At 30.8% G+C, this 24,150-nt stretch overlaps 1 protein-coding gene across 1 annotated transcript in view; it reads right to left on the bottom strand.

Moving 5' to 3' along the window:
- Rsph4a (Radial spoke head protein 4a) overlaps nt 1-24,150 on the bottom strand; it is a 53,197-nt gene that overhangs the window by 13,648 nt on the left and 15,399 nt on the right. The window contains exons 4-6 of the mRNA XM_072523573.1: nt 17,380-17,467; nt 13,499-13,732; nt 13,167-13,359 (exon numbers count right to left, since the gene is read on the bottom strand). Coding sequence (XP_072379674.1) covers nt 13,167-13,359; nt 13,499-13,732; nt 17,380-17,467 — 515 coding nt within the window. The remainder of the gene's footprint in view (nt 1-13,166; nt 13,360-13,498; nt 13,733-17,379; nt 17,468-24,150) is intronic.

Here is a 24,150-nt window from a genome sequence, read left to right as displayed (position 1 = left end):
TAGGTTTTCTGTAAATATTGTACTCTAAAGAATCTTTATTACGGGAAATAGTCATATCCAAGAAGTTCAACTTTTTATCAGATTCTGGTTCCAGAGTAAAAGAGATGTTGGGATGGAGGTTATTAAGATCATCCAGAATCTGTAAAGCATCATCTTGGGTTCCCTGTATGAGAGCTATACAATCATCAACATACCTTGACCAAAAAACTATTTTGTTGTTGTTGTTAACAAACTTCTGTTCTAAGCTGTCTAAGAAAATGTCAGCCAGAAAAGGTGATAGTGGAGATCCCATTGCTAAACCTGTTGGTTGTTTGTATATTTTTTGATTGAATTGAAAGAAGTCCTGATCCAGACAGAATTTAAGTATAGTTAAGATAGCATCTTTGTCTTTTGCTGATATGTTGCAATTGTCTAGAAGATTGTGTACTAAAGGTAATGTATCATCTCTTGGTACAGAAGTAAACAGATTGGAAACATCAAAAGAAACTAAATAAAAACCCTCTTCTATCCTAATGTTATTTAACCGTTCTATTAGATCTAAAGAATTTTTGATGGAGAACTTAGGTTTAAAATTAGTGATAGACTGAATTGTGTTGTAAATAAACTCTGATAAAATAGAAACTGGAGTATTACAAAAACTTACTACCGGCCTTATGGGACAATTGTGTTTATGGATTTTAGGAAGTCCATATAACCTAGGTGTTATAGGATTAGATACAATTAACTTTCTGTTGTTATATTTAGTAATAGTATCATTAAACAATTTGACCATTGCTTTTGTTTTATTAATAAAGGTGTTAAGTGGATTTTTTTCCAAAACTACAAAACTGTTATCTGAAAGAAAAGATTCTACTTTCTCTATGTATTGAGTTTGTTCTAAGATTACAACACAATTACCCTTATCAGCCTTGCTGAGTACAAGAGAATCTCTATCAATTTTTTGTTTAATTGATTTTAGCAAATCCTTTTGTTTTTTAAAATTATGGTGATTTCTATGAAAATTGCGTTTGTACTTACATTGTTGTTGTTGAAGTAAGCTAATGCAAGAGTTTCTCAAATATTGTTTAGTATCAGCATTGTTAGTCATACCTTCTATTAGAGTGTCCAGCTCTACCGCAAATCCTCCCAGCACTGAGTCACTTAACCTAAAATTCTGACAAGAAAACTTAAGGCCTAATCCTAAAAAATACAGTTCATCCTCTGAAAAGTTAGTGTTACTTAGATTTAAGACTCTAGGATGAAATTGATGATCTGAAAACTTATGCAAAAGTGTTGAGGTGCTTCTCTGTTGTTTTTGCAAAATCAAACGGTTTAATTTGTTGGTAAGATTTCTCTTCTTGGTGAATTGTAAGCGAGAGACCTCATCTTCTATGTTGTTAAAGGAGTCGTTGACTAGAAACCAAGGATGTTGTTGCAAAATTTGATCATAAGTAATTTTAAGATTGCAACAACATCCTTGGTTTCTAGTCAACGACTCCTTTAACAACATAGAAGATGAGGTCTCTCGCTTACAATTCACCAAGAAGAGAAATCTTACCAACAAATTAAACCGTTTGATTTTGCAAAAACAACAGAGAAGCACCTCAACACTTTTGCATAAGTTTTCAGATCATCAATTTCATCCTAGAGTCTTAAATCTAAGTAACACTAACTTTTCAGAGGATGAACTGTATTTTTTAGGATTAGGCCTTAAGTTTTCTTGTCAGAATTTTAGGTTAAGTGACTCAGTGCTGGGAGGATTTGCGGTAGAGCTGGACACTCTAATAGAAGGTATGACTAACAATGCTGATACTAAACAATATTTGAGAAACTCTTGCATTAGCTTACTTCAACAACAACAATGTAAGTACAAACGCAATTTTCATAGAAATCACCATAATTTTAAAAAACAAAAGGATTTGCTAAAATCAATTAAACAAAAAATTGATAGAGATTCTCTTGTACTCAGCAAGGCTGATAAGGGTAATTGTGTTGTAATCTTAGAACAAACTCAATACATAGAGAAAGTAGAATCTTTTCTTTCAGATAACAGTTTTGTAGTTTTGGAAAAAAATCCACTTAACACCTTTATTAATAAAACAAAAGCAATGGTCAAATTGTTTAATGATACTATTACTAAATATAACAACAGAAAGTTAATTGTATCTAATCCTATAACACCTAGGTTATATGGACTTCCTAAAATCCATAAACACAATTGTCCCATAAGGCCGGTAGTAAGTTTTTGTAATACTCCAGTTTCTATTTTATCAGAGTTTATTTACAACACAATTCAGTCTATCACTAATTTTAAACCTAAGTTCTCCATCAAAAATTCTTTAGATCTAATAGAACGGTTAAATAACATTAGGATAGAAGAGGGTTTTTATTTAGTTTCTTTTGATGTTTCCAATCTGTTTACTTCTGTACCAAGAGATGATACATTACCTTTAGTACACAATCTTCTAGACAATTGCAACATATCAGCAAAAGACAAAGATGCTATCTTAACTATACTTAAATTCTGTCTGGATCAGGACTTCTTTCAATTCAATCAAAAAATATACAAACAACCAACAGGTTTAGCAATGGGATCTCCACTATCACCTTTTCTGGCTGACATTTTCTTAGACAGCTTAGAACAGAAGTTTGTTAACAACAACAACAAAATAGTTTTTTGGTCAAGGTATGTTGATGATTGTATAGCTCTCATACAGGGAACCCAAGATGATGCTTTACAGATTCTGGATGATCTTAATAACCTCCATCCCAACATCTCTTTTACTCTGGAACCAGAATCTGATAAAAAGTTGAACTTCTTGGATATGACTATTTCCCGTAATAAAGATTCTTTAGAGTACAATATTTACAGAAAACCTACCCAAACAGATCATGTTATACATGATACATCTAATCATCCAACCCAACATAAAATGGCTGCTTTCAACAGTTACATTCATAGGTTACTCAAATTTCCACTTTCTAATGATAATTTTAATTCAGAACTTAACACTCTTAAACAAATTGCTTTCAATAATGGTTATGATCCTAACATTATCTATAAGCTTCTAAATAGAGCTAAACTAAAAATTGCAGAAAAGCTTGCATATTCATCACAATGTTTTCTTCAACCTATTGCTTCAAATAACACCAGATATTTCTCCTTCACCTACATTAGCAGCATTTCCAATAAAATATCTAAACTTTTTACTTCTACAATCGATAACATCAAAATTTCCTTCAAGTCACACAACACCTTAGGTTCCTTCTTAATCAACACCAAAGATAGGATGAACACACTTGACAAAAGTGGTATTTACAAATTAAAATGTGATGATTGTGATGCCTCTTATGTAGGTAGAACCATTAGAAAGTTATCCACTAGAGTTTCAGAACATTTGAAAAGACCAAACTCTTCAAGTTTTGGTCAACACTTATTATCCAGTAAACACAATTTTAACATCAACACTGGTTCATCTATCTTACATGACATTAGTAGAAAGAAAAACTATATGGAGTTGGATTTATTGGAAGATTTGGAAATTACAAGGGAAACGAATGAAAACTCTCACTGTCTTAATACTCAAATTAATTTAAATTGTACTAAATTTAAACCTATTTTTAAAAACTTTATTACAGCTTCACCTCGTAGGGGACCCAGCTCGACTGTTTAGACTTCCTGCACTGAGCACATCCATAGTAATTTTATAGTTATACCATTGACTGTGGGTTCAACTGAACTACTTGGATTACACCCCATTTATATATTTTGCTTTCCATTTTGATTTTCAATTATTAGTATTTTAATTACATAGTCAGATCTCTTCCTTTCTATATTACAGATAGTGCTTGGTAGACCATTTTATTGTAGTCAACCACCCACTGTTTAACATATTGTTTAGTCCGCTTCTTGCATTCTTACTTTTCGTCTATTTCAGTTGCTCTCAAACTAACACCTTAATTATTACAGACATGTTTGAGTGTGAGATCTGGATTATTCAATTTACTTAAAAATATTCTATATAATTTTTATTTTTCATCAGTGATCTCCTATAGTAGTGTCAGTTGGACTTTCGGTCAATACTTAGTTTCATAGAATTGTAAAAGGTGCAGATCACATATCTATGATTGTGACTGCTCATCCAAGTTGTCATTTGTCACATGTCACCCCAACATTTCCGTTAGATCAGGAGCCATTCTGTCTCCGACTTCTTCAAGCAATGTAGCCTCCCTTAAATTATTTTAAAGTGTTTGTTTGTCTATTTGTTGTGTAGTGTAATGTACAATTTTATGTTTATGACATCTTGTTCTTGCCGGATAGGCCACAATTGACGAAGTAAGTCTATAAACGTTAATCATATAAAAAACCTTTTTTCAACCATAAAACTTCGAGTTTTTATCGAAGTTATTCAATTTCTTTGGTTATAAAAAAACGTTTCTTGGCTTATTTCAGATGCCCCTGAAGATGATCTAGGGATCGAAAGTACTTGGGCAAGATTTAATTAAACTGTGCTCGATATATGCCTTTTATCTGATCAAAGTTTATTTTATAAATGATCTTAATAATAATGTTTTACAAAGTGATTTAAGTCAGCTACTTTAGAATTCCTACCATTAACTCTTTCAGCTTCAACCAACTCAGCTTCAAAGACAAACTTTGTTGCTTTTAATATAGATTTCAATTGAGCAATATGTTTAACATTACCCTATCATTAGGATGCGTCATATAATGTTTATAAGGAACTCATGCTTTGCTGCTCTAGAATTCAAGTCGTCTTCTTATTTTTTTTTCACAAAGTTCAGCAAGAACATGAAGTACTAATGTTGATTTACAGTTTGACCTTCAGAAAGCTAGTAAATGTATATAATTTCATAATTATAAAAAAAAATCTTCAACGTTTTGAATTTTTATTTTTTATACAAGTAACACGAAAGATTATACAACTGAAAAATTTACAGTAATCTGAGAACTCAAAACGCTTAAGTAAGTTAAAAACATGTATATGCGATAATACCCATTTATATATATATATATATATATATATATATATATATATATATATATATATTTATGTATATATATATACATATATATATATATATATATATATATATATATATATATATATATATATATGTATATATATATTTCAGTAAATAACAATAAAAGTTGCTCAATTTATCTATGTCAGATTTTTATTAATTCAAGATGTACTGGATTTTATGAAACACATTTCCAAGAAAACACGTTTTGTATGGTTTTTTTCTTTTGCCAAAATACAGGAATCCTCGAAATTGAACACATGTTTCCGAGTTATTGCATGTTCTGCGAGTGCATATGCATTTATTTTGTTGGTTTTTATGTCACTGCGATGTGAGATCACCCTACTGTGGAAATTACGAGATGATTCTCCGATGTAAACGTTGTTGCAATTGGCACACGGTATAGAATAAACAACATTCGATGACTCCTGTATTGTGAAACATATTGTTAAAACATACTATCAAAATATGTCATGAAATAAACTAAGTTTTACTATTCTGACCAAAATTTTTAGAATGTATTGTCCATTATTATATTTTATATTTGTGTTTTTAATGTTGAGTGTCTAAGTTTATTTTAAATAATCTCAACGACTAGTAAGTTGCACTAACAAATTGTGATAGTTTGTAAATATTTACACATTTTTTTTATATATATTACAGTGTCTTGAAAAAGGAATAAAACCATTCCAAAAGCTCGACAAAAAGTCAAAAGACTGTTTCTCCAACATCTCGGCCAACCTTCTAACTGCAGTCCTAATAAACTGGTGGTTTTGTATATATACAGTGATGAGTGCCTTAAGAACCGGCAAAATAACGCAAAAGATAGAAAACACGTTGTGAAATAAAAAGAGATGAAAGTAGTAGAGGTGGGAAATTATCGATAGAAACCTCTAATTTACATTAAATTACATTAGGACTATCGATAGTTTCCCACCTTTAGACGTTAGCTTATGAGCTAGTTGAATTCAGTCATAATCACGATACAGACTAAAGTCATAATATTACAAGTATGACGTCGAATATTTACATTTTTTAAATTTCGCATAAAGTAAAAACTGATTGAAGGCAATAAAGCAAATGTAAGTAAACAGTTTAATTAGTAGTAATTTGATAATTAATACTGTTTTGACGAATACAGAATAACAAGCTATGATAATTCTGTATTGAGAAGAGTGTATGCGACGTCTCAAATCATAGTTTATTATTGATCAATACTTTAATTTTGGATAAAAAAATACTCCTGCTTAAACTGTTTTTACTTACATTACGTGATACGTATTACTATGACTGACGTCAACAAGCTCATAAGCTAACGTCTAAAGGTGGGAAATTTTCGATAATTCTAATGTAATGTAAAGTAAATTATAGGTTAATATCGATAATTTCTCACCTCTACTACTTTCACCCTTTTTATTTCACAACGTTTTATGTTTTCTATCTTTTGCGTTATTTTGCCGGTTCTTAAGGCACTCATCCCTGTATATATATATATATATATATATATATATATATATATATATATATATATATATATATCTTTCATTCAATTTTTCTACAGTAAAATGCTGAGACAAGCGTCATGGAACCAGCGTAACAAGATGGCGTCGTCACGGATAAAGTCATAGAATAGCGGTTCTTGACTTCGATGCACTACTCTCGATCAATTTGTTTCTAGCCATCATATAATTTACTCTAAGCAGGTTTAAATTAAAAGCTCCATAAAAAATAACTAACAAAATATAGACATACAGAAAACATAGTATGAGGCTCTGCGCTAGTCTACAATACTGCCTACTGTTTCACTTTTTTTAATATAACATTTTTAAACTGATTACAGAAAAAAATACTTCAATTCTTATATTTATGTTACCTCCTTTCATTTTCTTGATTTTATGTGGTTGTTGTTTTTGACTTAAATATTAAGTTAGCTCATATAAATATTCGGCGTATATAAATCCCACAACAATTAAAAATATATAAAGATATTTTATTTTTATTCCAGAATTTTAATATTTTAAATTATATTCTTTAAAACTGACAATAAATACTGGCCTAATTAGTGCAGTAGCTACATAAAAACTAGTAAATACTACAGAATCGCAAAAAGCGTGTTTACTAGTTTCTTTTTACTAATCACAGACCAATACTACTAGCTGAAACTGATTGGTTTTTGTCAGACCTATTTGTTAATATTTGTAATTCTGTGAGTAATTAAATTTTTAGGCCAGTTAATTGGAGATTAAAATTGTACCATTAACGTTTGCAAAAAAAAAAAAAACTTGTCAAGAAGTTAATCAAACCATGGATAATGATTATATGGATTTTAAAACTAAGTAGTAAAACATAGATCGACAATCTCTTGGTGGACTTCAAAGCAGCATATGACAATGTTAAAAGAACTGAACTATATAATGCAATAATAGATTTTGGTATCTCACCTAAGTTAGTTAAATTGCAAAACTAACAATGTAAAACGTAAGCTCGTGCATTAAAATTTAAGGATAAAACTTTAGATTCTGTAATATTAATCAGCGTGCCTCCTCTGCAATAGTACCTTGGAAAAAGCAGTCGGGCAGATTGAATGAAACTATATTTAAGAGATTGACCCAAATTCTTGCATTTGCTGATGATACCTTTATCGTAGGCAGAAGTATGAGAGACGTAGCGTAGAGTTTTACAAAGTTTACGAATACGACAAGTGTTACACATCACATCAGTTTCTCTTAATATATCCAGACTCTGCCTGGGGTAATGGTGTAGTTGAGGGGGAAGATTAAGTAGTTTAGAAGATTGTACTACTGCCAGTCCCAAACAATGCCGGTCCCAGACAAATGAGGAATGTTCACAGGTGAGGCTAGTAACCTACTTGTGGTAAAAAAGGACTTCAACCACAAAACTGTCGGAACAGGCTCGAACTTAACGAGGAAAAATCCAAATATATGGATTTGGATATTCCAGTTGATTGCTAAAAACTTCCAAAATGTTCAACGGATAATCCAAATTTACTACTATACCTCTAAACAAGTTAAAGAATTAGCATATCTTGGATCGCTAGTTAACACAACAAACACGACAAGCAACTTGGTAAAAAGTTGCATAGAAGTAGCAAACAGAACTATTGTATTAGAATAGAACACAATATTATTATTATTCCTTTTGCCTGTAGCTCTATGCGAGATAGGCTTCCCTAATTACATTTCTCCATAAGTTTCTATCTTAAGCCATACTAATATCAATCATCTTTACCCACTTGTCCTGGCAAAATAGATTTAAAAATTTTAATCCCAATATTGTTTATAGTTCTATAAAGATTTAGATATAGAAAAGTAATAAAAGTAAAATCATATTTTATTTTCTACAAAAAAAATATGTTACGTGAGTAGAATTTGATCTCTTATTTTATAAAATGTAAAAAGTGAAAAAGTCTGAAATATGAAAGAGTTTCATATTTCTGAAGCAGTAGTAGTTTGTTGACGGTACGTTAGTAAAGGGGGATGACATGAGCGCTACCTGGTGTTGCGGGAACAGAAGTAAAAAAGGAAAATGTACTTGCACGACATGTACCAAAAAATTACGTTGAAGAGTGCTTCTATATGCGTCTTTATTCGTTGATGGAAGAGTATAAGTAAGAAATATAGTAAATACACTTTAAGAGCAGAACGTTTGTCTCTATCTGTTTACGACCGGTTCGTACAGACTGAATGGGTCTGTGTGAATTGTTTTATTTGAGGAGCATCTCCTTACTAGAATGTAATGTTGTTTGTTAAAATTTAATTATTTTGAATAATGATTTAGCAGTTCGTTGGTAGAGTATTGCTTGCAGTAATTAAATCATTCTGAATAGTGATTTGGCATCCGTGGGACCATGTCGTTGAAAATATTACTTTTAAAAATAATGATTTTGTAGAAAGTACCAGTGTCGGTGTGAATATAACTCCTGCAAAAAAAGTACCCGCCAAGAAGGTTCGAATACATTTAAATGCTAAAACACAGCAAGTATGTTTTAATTTGTACAAAAATTTACATAAGAAATTTGGCTTCGATGAAAAACTGTTGGCACAAGCAACTTCTGATTGAACAGAAATTCCACTTTTAACTGTATACAAAATAGTTAAAAAAAATGAACTTTATCATCGCAAGAAGTTATGTGAGTAGAGATTTTTAAGACCTTTAGATGCTTCACTTATAAAACTATTAAAAACCATAAATGATTGCTACAAAACTAATGAAATAGATACAATAGAAATAGTAAGAAATAAATTGGAAACAACCGGTCGGAATATAAACTGCTGTGAGAAAACTTATCAAAATTGGATAAAAAACGGCTGTAAATTTAAAACAATAAATAAGTGTCAAGCAGTTATATAAAGCCAAAGAGTAAAAAATAGTCAACCGACGTATTATATATCTAGAGGAAATTACTAAATATAATATATATATATATATAATAGGTTCCGAATGCTTTAAACTTGTGCGAGAAGAAAATAGAGGATTGTAATATTAACTACCACAAGATCATGGAAGCTGATATTTTGCTGATTTAAAAACTCACTGTATTTCGAAGATTTTTATACAAAAAAACAACTTATTAAAGTTCTATGCACAATGAAATTTAAAAAATTATACTCCCTAGAGAGTAATACCCAAAATCATGGACACAATATATTAAGACTTTCACTTTATGTTTGTGTTTTCAATTGTTTTAATTTGAATCATTTTAATTTCTTATTATATATTTTGGAATAATTAACTATAAACTTTTTATATTTTTTTTAGTTTTTTTTGTGGGAATTGTAATGTTTGCTCCATTTAAAACACACAATAATTGTTTTTTTTTTGTTTTTTTTTCTGAAAAATGGCTTTGGCAGAGCCAATTAGCCAGACTTGTTTGTGTTTATTGTTAAAATCGACTGAATTTCAATTATTATTGATTGCAGATTCATAGTCAAATGTTAGTACTACATATAGCTAATATTTTTATGGATAGGTACATACATTTTGTTTTGATATATTTTTATTTTGTTTTTTTTATTCTTTTATTATTTTCTTGTTTTTTTTTTGTTTTGTTTTGTTGCTGTTTTGATTTTTTTTTGTTTTTTGCTTTTTTTGTTCTTTTTTTTATTTATTTTTTTGTTTTTTGTTCTATTTCTATTTTCTTAATTCTTTTATGTTTTTTTTTTAATTTGTGGTATACTTTTTTTTTTGTTTTTTTTTTTTGTTTTTTTTTAACCATATTAACAGATTACGCCTATATACTATTTACAACTTATATTTACATATTTTAACATGTTTGTAAATGCAATGAGGAATTTCCATATTATTTGAAAATATTAAAAGATTAAGGTTTGTTGGAAAACAACACTTAGAATTTATTAATTCCTTATAAAGTTCGTTTATATTAATAATTTGTAAATCACATTCTAATATAATATGTGTTAGATCGCCTATTTTACCACAAGTACAATTGGGAGTATTTGATAAGCCGATTCCATGCATGTAAGAATAGATGGCGTAAGAGCATGATTTGCTCTCAGCCGATTAATGGTCTTTATAAAATGTCAATTAGATTCTGTGTAGAACCATCTTATGGAGGGTATCCTAGTGTTACAATGATAAAAGTTTAAGCCAGTCTTACATTCTCGGTAATGTAAATGCCAATTATTTTTAAGTTTTTTTCTACTAAAGGTGTCAATATCTGTCGCTGGAATTAAATTTCTGTTTACTTTTTCTCCAAGCATGTAGGCTGATTTAGCCAAATTGTCAACGATCTCATTGCCTTTTATTCCCGAATTGCCCTTGATCCATGTAATTATTACATTTAATCCTAATTGTTTAGTTTCATAAAGAATTTTAAGAATTTCCAGTTCAATGTGGTTTATTTGTTTAACTGTTTGAATGTTGTTAAATCTGTCGACCACGCTTTTACTGTCAGTAAATATAACATAGTTGCTAGTCGGATTCAGTACTACATACTGAAGAGCAAACATTATTGCCATCATCTCTGCTGTGTATATTGAGCATTCACTGGATAAGCTATACTGGTGATGGTAATTTTTATTTTCGTGGAACATTGCACAGCCCGTTCCATTTGCATCTTTTGACCCATCAGTAAAAATGTACTGATAATTTGTCAATTTTTGTTTAATAATTATATCAAACATATTTGGGAGTAAATGTGAGTTTAAGTAACATATCCTAACCTTTCTAGAAAATAGTGTTTTTGCCATTTCACCGTAGTAGGGCGGAATTTGGCTTTTATAGAGAATATCGTTATATTTTACCGTACTTAGATGACTTTCTACCAAAGGTATAGATTTTTTAGTTCTCCAGGACCTATGGGTGAGGTCTAAAACTGATAGCTCATTAAGATCTTGAAGGTATTTACAATTTTTGGACATAATTCGGACTGTGAATTTGTCGCTAAGAAATTGGCGGCGTAAATGCAATGGAGGTTCCACAGCTTCATTTTCCATTATTTGGACTGGAGTGGATTTTAAATAACCTAGGCATAATCTCAGGCATTAATTTTTTTGAATTTCAAGTTTGTTTAGATGTGTATTGGACGCTGATCCAAATAAATGACAGTTATAATCGAAAATCGGCCTGATCATGTTACGGTAAAACATCAAAGCAATATTTGGGTCTGCTCCCCGATTTGTTTTACAGAAAGCTCTTAAAATGTTTATTGAGTTTTCTGATTTTTTGACAATTTGATGAATGTGATCTTTCCATAACAATTTCCTGTCTAGATAGGTACCAAGATACTTAATAATTGTTAAATTGTTCAAATCAATTAGTTTTTGTGTCAGCACACTATTGATTTTTAAGGGAAAAATTAATAAAATACCAATATAAGAACCATTTAATCTACATGTATATAAGAAAATCACAACATATACTGCAAAGCTTAAGTTTTTGACCCTTTCTGTTAGCATTGATTTTATGAACAATTTTAAAATTGTCATATGGATTGACGTATTCCCGCCTTTAAAATGCGAGCATTGGATTGGTCTTGAATAACTAGACAACTTATCCTATTTTGTTTTTTTTTATTAAGCCGACGATATATCATTTAATAAACGAAGGCAATCGTTTAATATTGAAGGGCAACGAAGCAGTTTTTTTTTAGATTAAAAATCGAATAAATAGCTATATATATATATATATATATATATATATATATATATATATATATATATATATATAACAGGAAAAAGGTTAATGCGAGTTAATAGTAAAATAAAGGTAAAAGGTGATATCTTTTACATTTATTTTACTATTAACTCGCATTAACCTTTTTCTTGTTGTTTGAAACGTTCTACGTTTGGCATTCCTTTCCTCAGGTAGCTTAGCTTCCTCCGTGGATGTGTTGGTTATTGCTCTGGAAACCTCAGAGTCTTCTAGCATGATTGCCACAAATTGGTCGCATTGCTTCTGTAGTGATCCTTTCCCAAGTTAATATGCTCCTTTTCTAACTTGGCTGCACCGTACTGAAGACGACCAATAGTCAGAAATACGTATATACGGTTGCCTTCCATCTTATACACATGTTTTATTATATTTTTTTTCCTTGTTGCGAGCTATGCCGATATCTTTTACCTTTAGATTATATATATATATATATATATATATATATATATATATATACAAGAATTACTGGATATTAGTGACTGTCAATATAAACAAACAACACAGTTTATTAGGGTTGCAGTCAGAAAATTGGCCGGGATGTTAATGAAACACTCTTATGACTTTTCGTCTAGCTTTCGGAATCGTTTTGTTCCTTTTTCAAGACACTATAATAAGAAAAAAGTGTAAATATTTATAAAATATCACAAATCTTCAGTGCAACTTACTAGTCGTTGAGATTATTTACAAAAGCATAGACACTCAACATTAATAACAACACACATAAAATATAACATTCATTCATTAATAATAACATTCATTAACATCCCGGCCAATTTTCTGACTGCAACCCTAATAAACTGTGTTGTTTGTATATATATATATATATATATATATATATATATATATATATATATATAATAATTTATTGGTAAAATAGTAAAAGTAAGATTTTCAATTTTAAAATGAGTATCATTACTCGTAAAATATAATACTAGTGAGATTAAATGTACCTGCCGATATTCTTGCAATTTGTGCCCGTAAATATTCGCGTTCATTGCCAGGAAATTGTGGATACGTATAAATTGGTGACTCCAAATTTCCAGTAAAAGATTTATAAATTTGACGTGCTGTTCGAACTTGTTTTGGAGTAACATCTGGAAGTTGTACCCAAGGTTCTCCTATTCCGTTGCATACATAATATACCTGGAAAGACATAATTCATAATAAGTTGCTTGTTTATATTAAAAGTAAAAAGTGAAATAAAAACTAATTTATATTTAAAACAAACAACAGAAATATATTTATAAAGTTAGGAATATAATAGTATTAAAGCTTTTTTTACCAATTTATTTAGTCCCACCCCCGATAATTCTGAAGGAGGTTCCGGTGGTTCAGCATAAATTATTTTAGGCATTGGTGGCAAAGGCCGAGGATACTTCCCTCCTTCTTCACCACCTATTTGTTGTTGTTTCGCAATTTCGTCTAAAGCTTTCCTAATCCTATTTTCCTCTAAAATGTTTTCTTCATCATTATCCACTACTGGCTGCACTTCTTGTTGTGCTTCTTGAGCATAAACCTTAAAAAGATTGTTGCAAATGGTAATTTGGTAATAATAAAAATTAAATATATTCAAACTTGTGGACTTAAAGATAGAAAGAATTTATCCCAACCCTCTATATTTTATATTTATTCTATTTTTTTTATATAGATATTTATACAGGGTGAGTCATGAGGAACTTTACATACTTCTACCATATGTAGAGTCCCTCAGGGAGCATATCATGTGGCCACTAAAAAATGTCAACTCCTCTTCTTTATTAATTAACAGGGTGATTTGTGTAATTGACCATTTATTTCATTTTACTGTAGTGTTTATACGGCGCATTTGATTTTTTTAATTTTTGCATGATACAGTACACTACTATCAAGCATTCGACTGGTATTAGCTAAACTAAAAAATTCCAGGACTGGCTTTGGAAAAATTAATTTAAAGATTCGTATTAAATATTACACCCTGTATAATTTTTTTTAAAATGAAATAAGTAATTTTTAAACTAAATAAATAGCCAATGAAAACGACATATGCGACAATGTTGTCGCACTTTTATTAAATTTTTAGTGAACGATCAAATCTTACCAAAAATAGAACAACCATAATGAAGTATCAAATTATAAGGTAATTAATTTAAACAAATGTTATAAATTTCAAACATTTTAATTGAAATGATAAACTGAGTCACTGCACAACAAAAAACAGTAACTACTAAAAATAACGAAGAACAATTTAAAAAAAAAACTAAAAATATGTACATAGTTATGATAAACCCATAAATTAGAACTGGAAAAGATACAATAATGGTAACAAAATAAAAATAATTCAAAATAGATTTTCGAAATGGAACCCTGCAGCCTGTACACATTTTTGTTGCCGAATTGTTAATTGACGTATTGAATTACGGATACTCTGGGGATCGTTTCTAATAGTATTACAACAATGTATAATTCTATCAATTAATTGTTGTCGGTTATTAATATTCAATGCGTAAACTAGTTGCTTCAATCGTCCCCAAATATGGTAATCAACGGGATTGAAATCAGGGGATCTTGAAGGCCACGAAATAGGACCTGCACGTCCTATCCACCTGTTGCCATAAACATTATTGAGATGTTGTCTCACTGCCAGTAAAAAGTGTGGGGGTGCCCCATCATGCTGAAAATACATCCCTCGGATAGCAACGTTCGCGTTGGCACGCAAATTCGACAAAATATTTTGTAGAAAGTTCAAATAGACCTGCCCTGTTAAAGGACCATCAAAAAAGTGAGGACCTACTAATTGGTTATTTATGACACCAATCCACACGTTAACCGAAAACCTTAACTGAGAACGACGTTCTCGAATAGCATGGGGATTTTCTTCTGCCCACACATGTGAATTTCGTGAATTATTTATCCCGTCTCTGGTAAATTGGGTTTCATCTGTAAATAGTGTCGTGTATAGCGTTGGTCGATTATTGTTAATCCATCTACAAAATTCCAACCTATCGATCTCATCTCCAGCATGTAGTCGCTGAACCATTTGAATGTGATATGGGTATAGATTATTTTTTTGTAAGACTCTACTTACTTTTGATTGAGTAACATTGAGTTCTCGACTTACTTGTCTAGTGCTTATTGTAGGGTACATAGTAACGGCGTCCATAATGTCATCGTCCTGCGCTTCATCTACATGTCGCTCTGTTGTTCCACTAGGAAAAGTGCCATTTTCTCGCAAATAATTAAAAACTGACCCAAATGTTGGATGACTGGGAGTTCGACGATTAGGAAATCTCCTGCGATATTCTCTACTAGCAGCCCTACCATTCCCATTACAGAATCCATAAACAAATATTATGTCTGCATATTCTGTGGTCGAAAACTGATGTGGCATTTTGAACGAAAGTAACAAAAGCTCTACCAAAACTAACACAATGTACTTAACGTAGATATGACAGAAGAAATATGTATTCTTGTACACATAAATAACAATTGATAATGACAATAATGACAATGGGTATAAAATATCAAGAAACGTCAAACGGTCAACGCCAACCTTCATTTTAAACTTTTTTAGAATTATTTTTATTTAGTACAGTTGATGCAATGTATTATTATTTGACATAAAATTTTAATCATTTACAATCAACAAAAACTAACACATACAAGAGGTTTGACTTTTTAATCAATTTAATTTATTATTTATCGAAAATAATGCCCCAATACGATCTATGAGTAAAAATTTAAAATTGAAAAACAATAGATTCTATCGTAGAGATAATACAAAGTGACAGTAAAGATGTTAATTTTCTACGTATTAGATTATGTTGTAGGAACTCATTTTAATTAAAATGTTTGAAATTTATAACATTTGTTTAAATTAATACCTTATAATTTGATACTTCATTATGGTTGTTCTATTTTTGGTCAGATTTGATCGTTCACTAAAAATTTAATAAAAGTGCGACAACATTGTTGCATATGTCGTTTTCATTGGCTATTTATGTAGTTTGAAAATCACTTATTGCATTTTAAAAAAAAATTATACAGGGTGTAATATTTAATACGAATCCCTAAATTAATTTTTCCAAAGCCAGTCCTGGAATTTTTTAGTTTAGCTAATACCAGTCGAATGCTTGATAGTAGTGTAGTGTATCATGCAAAAATTAAAAAAATCAAATGAGCCGTATAAACACTAAAGTAAAATGAAATAAATGGTCAATTACACAAATCACCCTGTTAATTAATAAAGAGGAGGAGTTGACATTTTTTAGTGGCCACATGATATGCTCCCTGAGGGACTTTACATATGGTAGAAGTATGTAAAGTTCCTCATGACTCACCCTGTATTTGTTAGCTTTCTGACTTTAATATAGATTCAGAATTATTTGATATCTTTATTATCTATGTTCTTAGTTTTAAAAATGCTTGTTGGCTATTTTTTTAACGCTTTTTTCAACATTTATAAAGTAAGCGTGTATTTCTATTACAACAATTAGTGTTTTATTTTTAATTCCATTATCCAGTTTTGAATGGCAATATAACCGCGCCACTGATCGCCAATTTTTTAAACTATTCAATGTTTTAGTTCAAATATGTAATAAGGCAACCCTGCCGGTTTTTCTTACGTATAAGCTGGATAGGAAATATTCGTTGTCGTGCTAATGGGCGTGCATGAGGAATGTGGAGGGGAGACCAACGGGAAATATGATTGTTATCTCTGTCTATTCGCTGAAAATATGATTTTATATCTGTGTTAGATATCCTGTTAAATTCTACTATACCGACCATAAACTTTTACCTACACCGTATATATATATATATATATATATATATATACATATATATATATATATATATACATATATATATATATATATATATATGTATATATATATAGGTTTACTCCACTCTATTAAATAAAATGGCCGTCTGTAATAATCCTCATAATTAATAAATTGGGTATATATAGAACACTTTTTTTACTAAATATTTTCATACCACGATATGCAGAATAAATTGGACAAGAAAATGAACTGTTAAAAGTTCGACAAATCTTGGATGTCAGATGTGAAAAAATCGAAATAATGCGTGACGCTCAAGCGAATTTTATGACTTACAATCGATTCAAATAAATTTTGTCAACTTTTGTTCTAAAATACTTAAAAAAAATTTATTACAATAGCTTACCTCATTTCTATTAATATATTCTTCATCTTTTAATTCACATTCTAATATCAAATAATCTCTGAGTGTACCAAATATTTTACCCCAAAACCTGCAAAATAAATTGTATTCATCTTTAGTTCTAGCAGATCAAATATAAAATAGTATAACCTGTATTTTAATAGGAGTTAGTGCAATGTAGATAACTGAAATAACAAAAACAAAAATAAGAAACGAGTATGAATATGCAGAAAATAAGGTTAACTTGACAGTTTAGATTTCAACTACAGTATTGTCTAAAAAAGAAGAGATCTTCAGTCAGATTACCTTATAGAATATAAGCATCTTAGCGATACAAAATTATGTCTGCGAGTGGTCTTTCCACCAGTTTAAGTATTAGATTATGAGCTTGAACAACATGGACATCAAATACTTCGTTTTCCTCCCTATTATCCGAAGTTAAACCGTATCGAAAAAATATGGGCTTTGGTAAAAGGTAGAGTAGCCACTCATAATACAACATTTAACATAAATGATGTTGAAAATATAACAAGAATACAATTTTCAGAAGTGTTAATAGAAGAGTGGGCTAACATATGTAAATACGTACAAAAATATGAAAACACTCAAATCGCAAAAGAACATTTATTAGACTCTACGCCGGACCACTTACAATTTTTTATTAATACTGGTTTATCCGAAGAAAGCCCTTCTGATAATGAAGATAGTGATTCAAATTCTGGAATAAACGTGTTTTTTGGGTGATATTCCTTTGTACCGTTCTAAACGTTTTAAAAAACCAATTTTTCACAACATAACATTTAAAAGCTTTAAACTTCGAACAAAGTTTTTCATATTATTAAAAAACTGCGTAGGTAAGTTAAAAATTTTTTTTTATCCATACGTGGGATCCCTCTCTCTTCATAGTGGTATTTTGAAATTATTGATCATAGCACTGAAGATGGCTTTGTAAGTCGTAAGTATTTAGCTAGAAATTAAATTTTACACACTAAAAAATACTTTTCTTTTCCTTGTCACTCAGTTGTCACAAGTGTGTACAAAACATATAAGTCTTTACAATAATTACTGTTTAGAAAATAAATATTTAATTAGTTAAAATAAACTACTTATTTTTTGTGTTGTTTAAACTCTTTCATGCTTCGTGGCAATGTTAATAAATAGTTAGTAGTGAGGAATTTGTTATTTATTAAAGTACTCCTAATATTATCCTCATTATTTTATCGAATGCAACTGACTTTAAATTTCATAAATATTAAAAACTATGAAAATAAAAATTGACAAATTCATTCTTCCCTTTAATTGAATATACTATTTATAAAAATTTATTTTAAAGTTACCAGTTTCCGTCCGCCACTGGTAGAAACGATTCGCTCGTCTGCGCGAAACTCTACGTCACGTTCCCAAACTAAAGTTTGTCGGATTCTATTGCAAAATGGCCGATCCAATATAGCCGACCAATTTTTATAAAAATTTAAATAATTGGACATAATTCGATACTGGAAGGTTTTCGACCTCGTTGAATACGAATTATATCAAAATTTGAATATTCTAAACAGCAGATCTCAAATGGCGAAGAAAATTTATAAACATTTAGAACAATTAGCCCTTAACCACTGACATGCGGTATGCCATACCGAGCCGAAAATATATTTTGTTGTAAAACGTGTTTTATAAAAGATTCTTAGAAAACCATCTGTGTACCTTCAAGTGGGGTTTAATTGTACCTGCTCTCAACTGCTGCAGTTTTAGTACACGTTTAGTCTTTGAGCTACGTTGACATAAAGTTTTCTTGCGGTATCAAGTACCGCATGTCAGTATTTACGTTTCTATAGTTAAAAGCAGTGTAGTGTATTCTTTTGCTGTTAGTATGGCAGCAAGTTCATCCAGTTGTTCTAAATTTAGCCGCAAAACTGTAAAGCTTTCAGATGATGATTTTGAGGCTGTTTTATCTCAATGGGCTGACGAAGTACCTAGTGATTTAGAATATTTTAGTGATAGTGATGTTGACGATGCAAGCGAAGAAGTATGTATTGAAAGTTCACACGACACCGGAAGTGAGCAGTCGGAAAGTTCTGAAGACGAATATCATTGAAATGATAATGGTAAGTCATATTTTTATGGCAAAAATCGTTTTAAGTGGTCTACTACAGCACCCTTTGAAAAATGTAAAAACTCCGTTACACAACCTTGTAACAAAAGTACCAGTTGTGCGGTCCAGAGATGTAAGAAACGAAACTTCAACATTTTTTTAAATTTTCTTATTTCTGAGGATATAATACAAGAAATACGTAAATGGACAAATAATAAATTACGTGCAATTCGTGAAAACTATAAAAGAATAAATAGACCAGAACTATATGAAATTGATGAAATAGAACTTAAAGCCTTTTTGGGATTGCTTTTATACTCATCAGCTTTCAAATCCAATGACGAAGATATAAATTCTATATTTGCTACAGATGGCACTGGTAGAGATATATTCAGATGTGTTATGTCAAAAGAAAGATTTGCAATATTTCTAAAATGTTTACGTTTTGATAACCCTCTGGATAGAGAAGAAAGAAAAAAGATAGATCCAACAGCAGCCATTAGTAACATATTTAATATATTCATATCAAATTGTCAAAAACTGTATTCCGTAGGCACATGTGTTTGTATTGATGAAATGTTGGTCGGCTTTAGGGGAAGGTGTAGGTTTAAAATGTATATGCCTAATAAGCCTGTGAAATATGGCAATAAAATAATGTGCCTGACTGATGCACGAACAAGTTACTTATACAATGCCTATACAGATTGAACCAATTTAAAACGGAACATACAATTTAATATATGTCTGTTTGAACTGCATTTGAAATAGTGGACCAATATAAAACTTGGACAAAAATAAATCCATACCCGGTGATAGACATTGTATAAAATATCGTTCAACTATCTGTCTCCTTTAAAGGAAAGAGGAGTTTGCCTAATAGTCGGAGAGATAGAGCCGAAATTTTGAACTGATCAGTAATATGACATTTCTCTATTGGAATATATTCATTGTATCTGGGTTAAGACTTTGCCTTACAGGCGGACGTCCCTCGTGGTACAGGGGGTGGCTATACAGGGATGAAGTTGAAATTTTTTTCGGAAAAATTAACGATCGATAATATGGCTGAAAATTTGCCCAGAGTAAGATCTTGGTATAACTAGACGAAATCCCAAAGGGCGGGCGCGAGAGTGGATACATAAGGGGTGGCGGACAGGGGTGAAGTTGCAATTTTTTGGGGAAAAATTAACGATAAGTAATATGTCCGCCATTTTCATGGCTTATTATTTAGCCCCTAAAAACTCTAAATCCAAAAGGGCGGACAGCTGGGTTGGTACAGAGAGCCACAAAACGGGGTCAAATGTACCACTTGCCTGCGCATTTTAGGTCTCGGTAACAATTTTCAAACTGATTTTATTATGATATTTTTATACCGATTGATTTGAAAATTTGTATGCTCACTGCTGTTACTATTCTGAGAAGCGTCAAGTAGAGTTTTCCTCAAAATTTTCCAAAAAAATTTCCGTAAATGAAAATTTTCGTAATTTTTTGAGGTAAAATCTAATTTGTAGAATCCTTTCAATTTTCTGTAAGTTATACCATGATTTTTTTCCAAAAATTTTCAAACGATTTTTCCGATAAGAAAAAAAAATTTAGAAAAACTTCGTCATTTTTCTCACTCTCATTGATGTTATCACATTCATAATCTTCGTCACTTTTACTTTCAATAATATCACATTCATTATCTGCTTCATTTTCAATCACTACTTCTCGAACTGATTCTGGCATCTGAGGTCCACTAAACCATTTGAATTTATATGTTTCATCTTCAAACTCCCAACCATGTTCTTCAACAATCAATTCTGTTGGTACTTTTTATGAGCATTTGTCCAAATATTTGAAATATAATGAGCTCGCAGTAGATGTTGGTGTAATTCATCTTGACATGGTGGTAAGCTTGAAGCATCGAAGTTTTTTTTTAAGGCTCGTTCACATCATGCAACTTATACTGCCGGTTAAATAGTAAAAATCTGACATCGTTTACTTTTCTTTTTGGAATTGTTCTCGTCAGTCCTGTTCCATATAAGTGACTAAGGTTTCAAAAACTTCATTACAATCGAAGTCAGTCAAATCGAAGTTGAATAAAAGCATCTTGATACTTATTACATTTAGCGCATGCGTCTAGAATTACTGATCTAAATGAACGCGCATCATTATTATTTTAATATTTTAAAATAATAATGATGCAAAATTAATGTCCAAACAGAATTTGTAAAATTATAATTAACTAATGAAAAAAAATTCAATCAACTTGAAAGTTAAAAAAAAATCGGTTGCCTGTAAAGTCGGTTTTACGGGCGAAGATTTTACGTGACAACGTCTTTTTCTCGGTAGAATATTTATTGATATGAATATTATTAAATTGCACAATAGGAACAAGGAATTGAATGAAAATAAGAATTGCACAAATTTTAACTATAGAAATATATTTTGTTTACTAAAACATTGTACATGTAAACTTAAACTTAACTAATTTCTATTTGAGTGATTTTGTTGAGGATAGGACGATGATAGGAGAAATATGAAATGAAAGGAAGTGTTTCTGCTGTAATGTGTCTTGAACGCCAAGAACGCTCGAGAAAGACAGAGACACAAGCACGGAAGCACGCACCGATTCAACGCGCCTAATTCTCTAGTGCTGCGCGCGCAGCGGACCGATTATGTTTGAGTGGGAGAGAGACGCAAGGCATTCGCCGGTCCGGCGGGCCTCTCTCTCGTTCGGTGACTCACTGTAACAGACGTGAGCGGGCGTTACACTTTTTCATGAATGACTCCGAGCCACAACCTAATTTAAGACGTTGTCACGTCAAAAAAATATTGAAAATATCTACAAAGTAAATTTCAAAACTTAAAAAATTGATAATTCCACTATTAAATTGATTTTTATTAATAATTATTTATAAAATGTTAAAGGAATTCTACAATTTGAATTTTACCTATTGATAAATAGAAATAATATATTTTGTATTTGATTATTAATGTAATAATAAATCAAATTTTTCTTATATCTGAACAATCATTATTTATGCAATGTAAATTTAAAAACCTTTTTATTGTAATAAAAAATAAGTAAAATTACTATTTGTTATACCAAAAATATTTAATAGTTAACATTATAAATTCGGCCCTATCTCTTGGACTATAAGGAAGCGATAAGTGGATTGACAGCATAATAACTGCTTTTTAAGTCTAGTTTTTCAGTGATTCTAGGCAACCTATTTGGGTGGAGTTTTGACTTGTTCTTGAATGAGTTCCGAATCCAGTAGCCCGCTGAAGTATTGGATTTTTATAATATAATTATTTGACAACCTTTTGTTGGCCAACCACCTAGAGCGGAGTTGAGCCGAAATACATTGATTTCGTATGTTCCGTTTTAAATTCGTTCAATCTGTATATATATATGGAGGCAAGGACACTGACGGAACTGGGTTATCTGAGGAAGAAAAGAAGATGAATAAACCAACTCAATCTGTTCTTCGGCTTGCTAAACCTATTTATGGAACTAACCGTAATATCACAGCTGATAATTGGTTTAGTTCTATAGAATTAGAAAAGCAGTTAGAAGTAAAGAAGTTAACGTATGTGGGAACCCTCAAGAAAAATAAACGGGAAATCCCTCCGGAATTCCAGCCACACCGATGTAGGCAAGTAAATTCAACTACTTACGGATTTACGAAAAGTTTATTCCTAATTTCCCATGTGCCAAAAAAATCGAGGGCTGTTTTACTTATTTCTTCGATGCACCATTCAATAGGCACTGATCAGATTACTGGAAAACTAGAAATTATAGCTCATTATAATCGTACGAAAGGAGGTGTCGATACTTTAGATGCCAAGTGTGCCAAATATTCTGTAAATCTCGCCGATGGCCACTTACTATTTTTTACGGAATCATTGATATAGCTGCTGTTAATTCGCATGTTGTGTACCAATCACTACAAGAAGATAATATGGAAAGGCTAAACTACACAAAGGAGTTGGCGAAACAATTAGTTTTACTTCATCTACAAAGAAGACTCGAAAATCCCAGAATCCCGAGAGAATTATTATGTGGTATTGAACGAATACTAGGACAAAAACGCCAAAAAGAAGCAGATTTTGAAGAAAGGCTTGAGAAAAAGAAGACGTGCTACTTATGCCTAAGTGCATTAAAGCGAAAGACTTTTTATGTGTGCTTTTCTTGTGGAAAACCAGTGTGCTTACAGTGTACAAAGAAAAATTGCGGACCTTGCGCGCAAAATGACTAGTTATTTTATTGTAATTTTTGGTTATTGTCAGAATTTTGTATTTTAGTTTCTCATTAAATTTAAATCATTAGTCTGTTTCTTTTAACATTATTTTACCATTTGTTAGTCACAAGTAATCAATTTTTCTTGTAATTTAGTTTATAAACGATTTTGTAGTAACGTCCACCATTTTTTTAAATATTATGCATGCATTCATAATATTCTTGGAAAAGTAAAGTTTATTTTACTTGTAGCAGTATATTATGCTACAGCAATGTGAAGAATCATTCCGTAGTTGATATAAAAAACAAATACAGTGATATAAGATAAATTCATATTAAAAACAAAGGAGAATAGGCAACGGTATGACATACCGCATGTCAGAGTCTACGTCCTGAAACATCCACGTCAGTAGTTAAGGGTTAGATATAGGGGAAATATGCCTATGATGGCATGTTGCCT

This window comes from Diabrotica undecimpunctata, chromosome 2 (genome assembly GCF_040954645.1).
Source record: "Diabrotica undecimpunctata isolate CICGRU chromosome 2, icDiaUnde3, whole genome shotgun sequence".
Lineage (NCBI taxonomy): Eukaryota > Metazoa > Arthropoda > Insecta > Coleoptera > Chrysomelidae > Diabrotica > Diabrotica undecimpunctata.
Note: the sequence above shows the minus strand (reverse complement) of the source record. Positions and strands in the feature narration are given on the sequence as shown.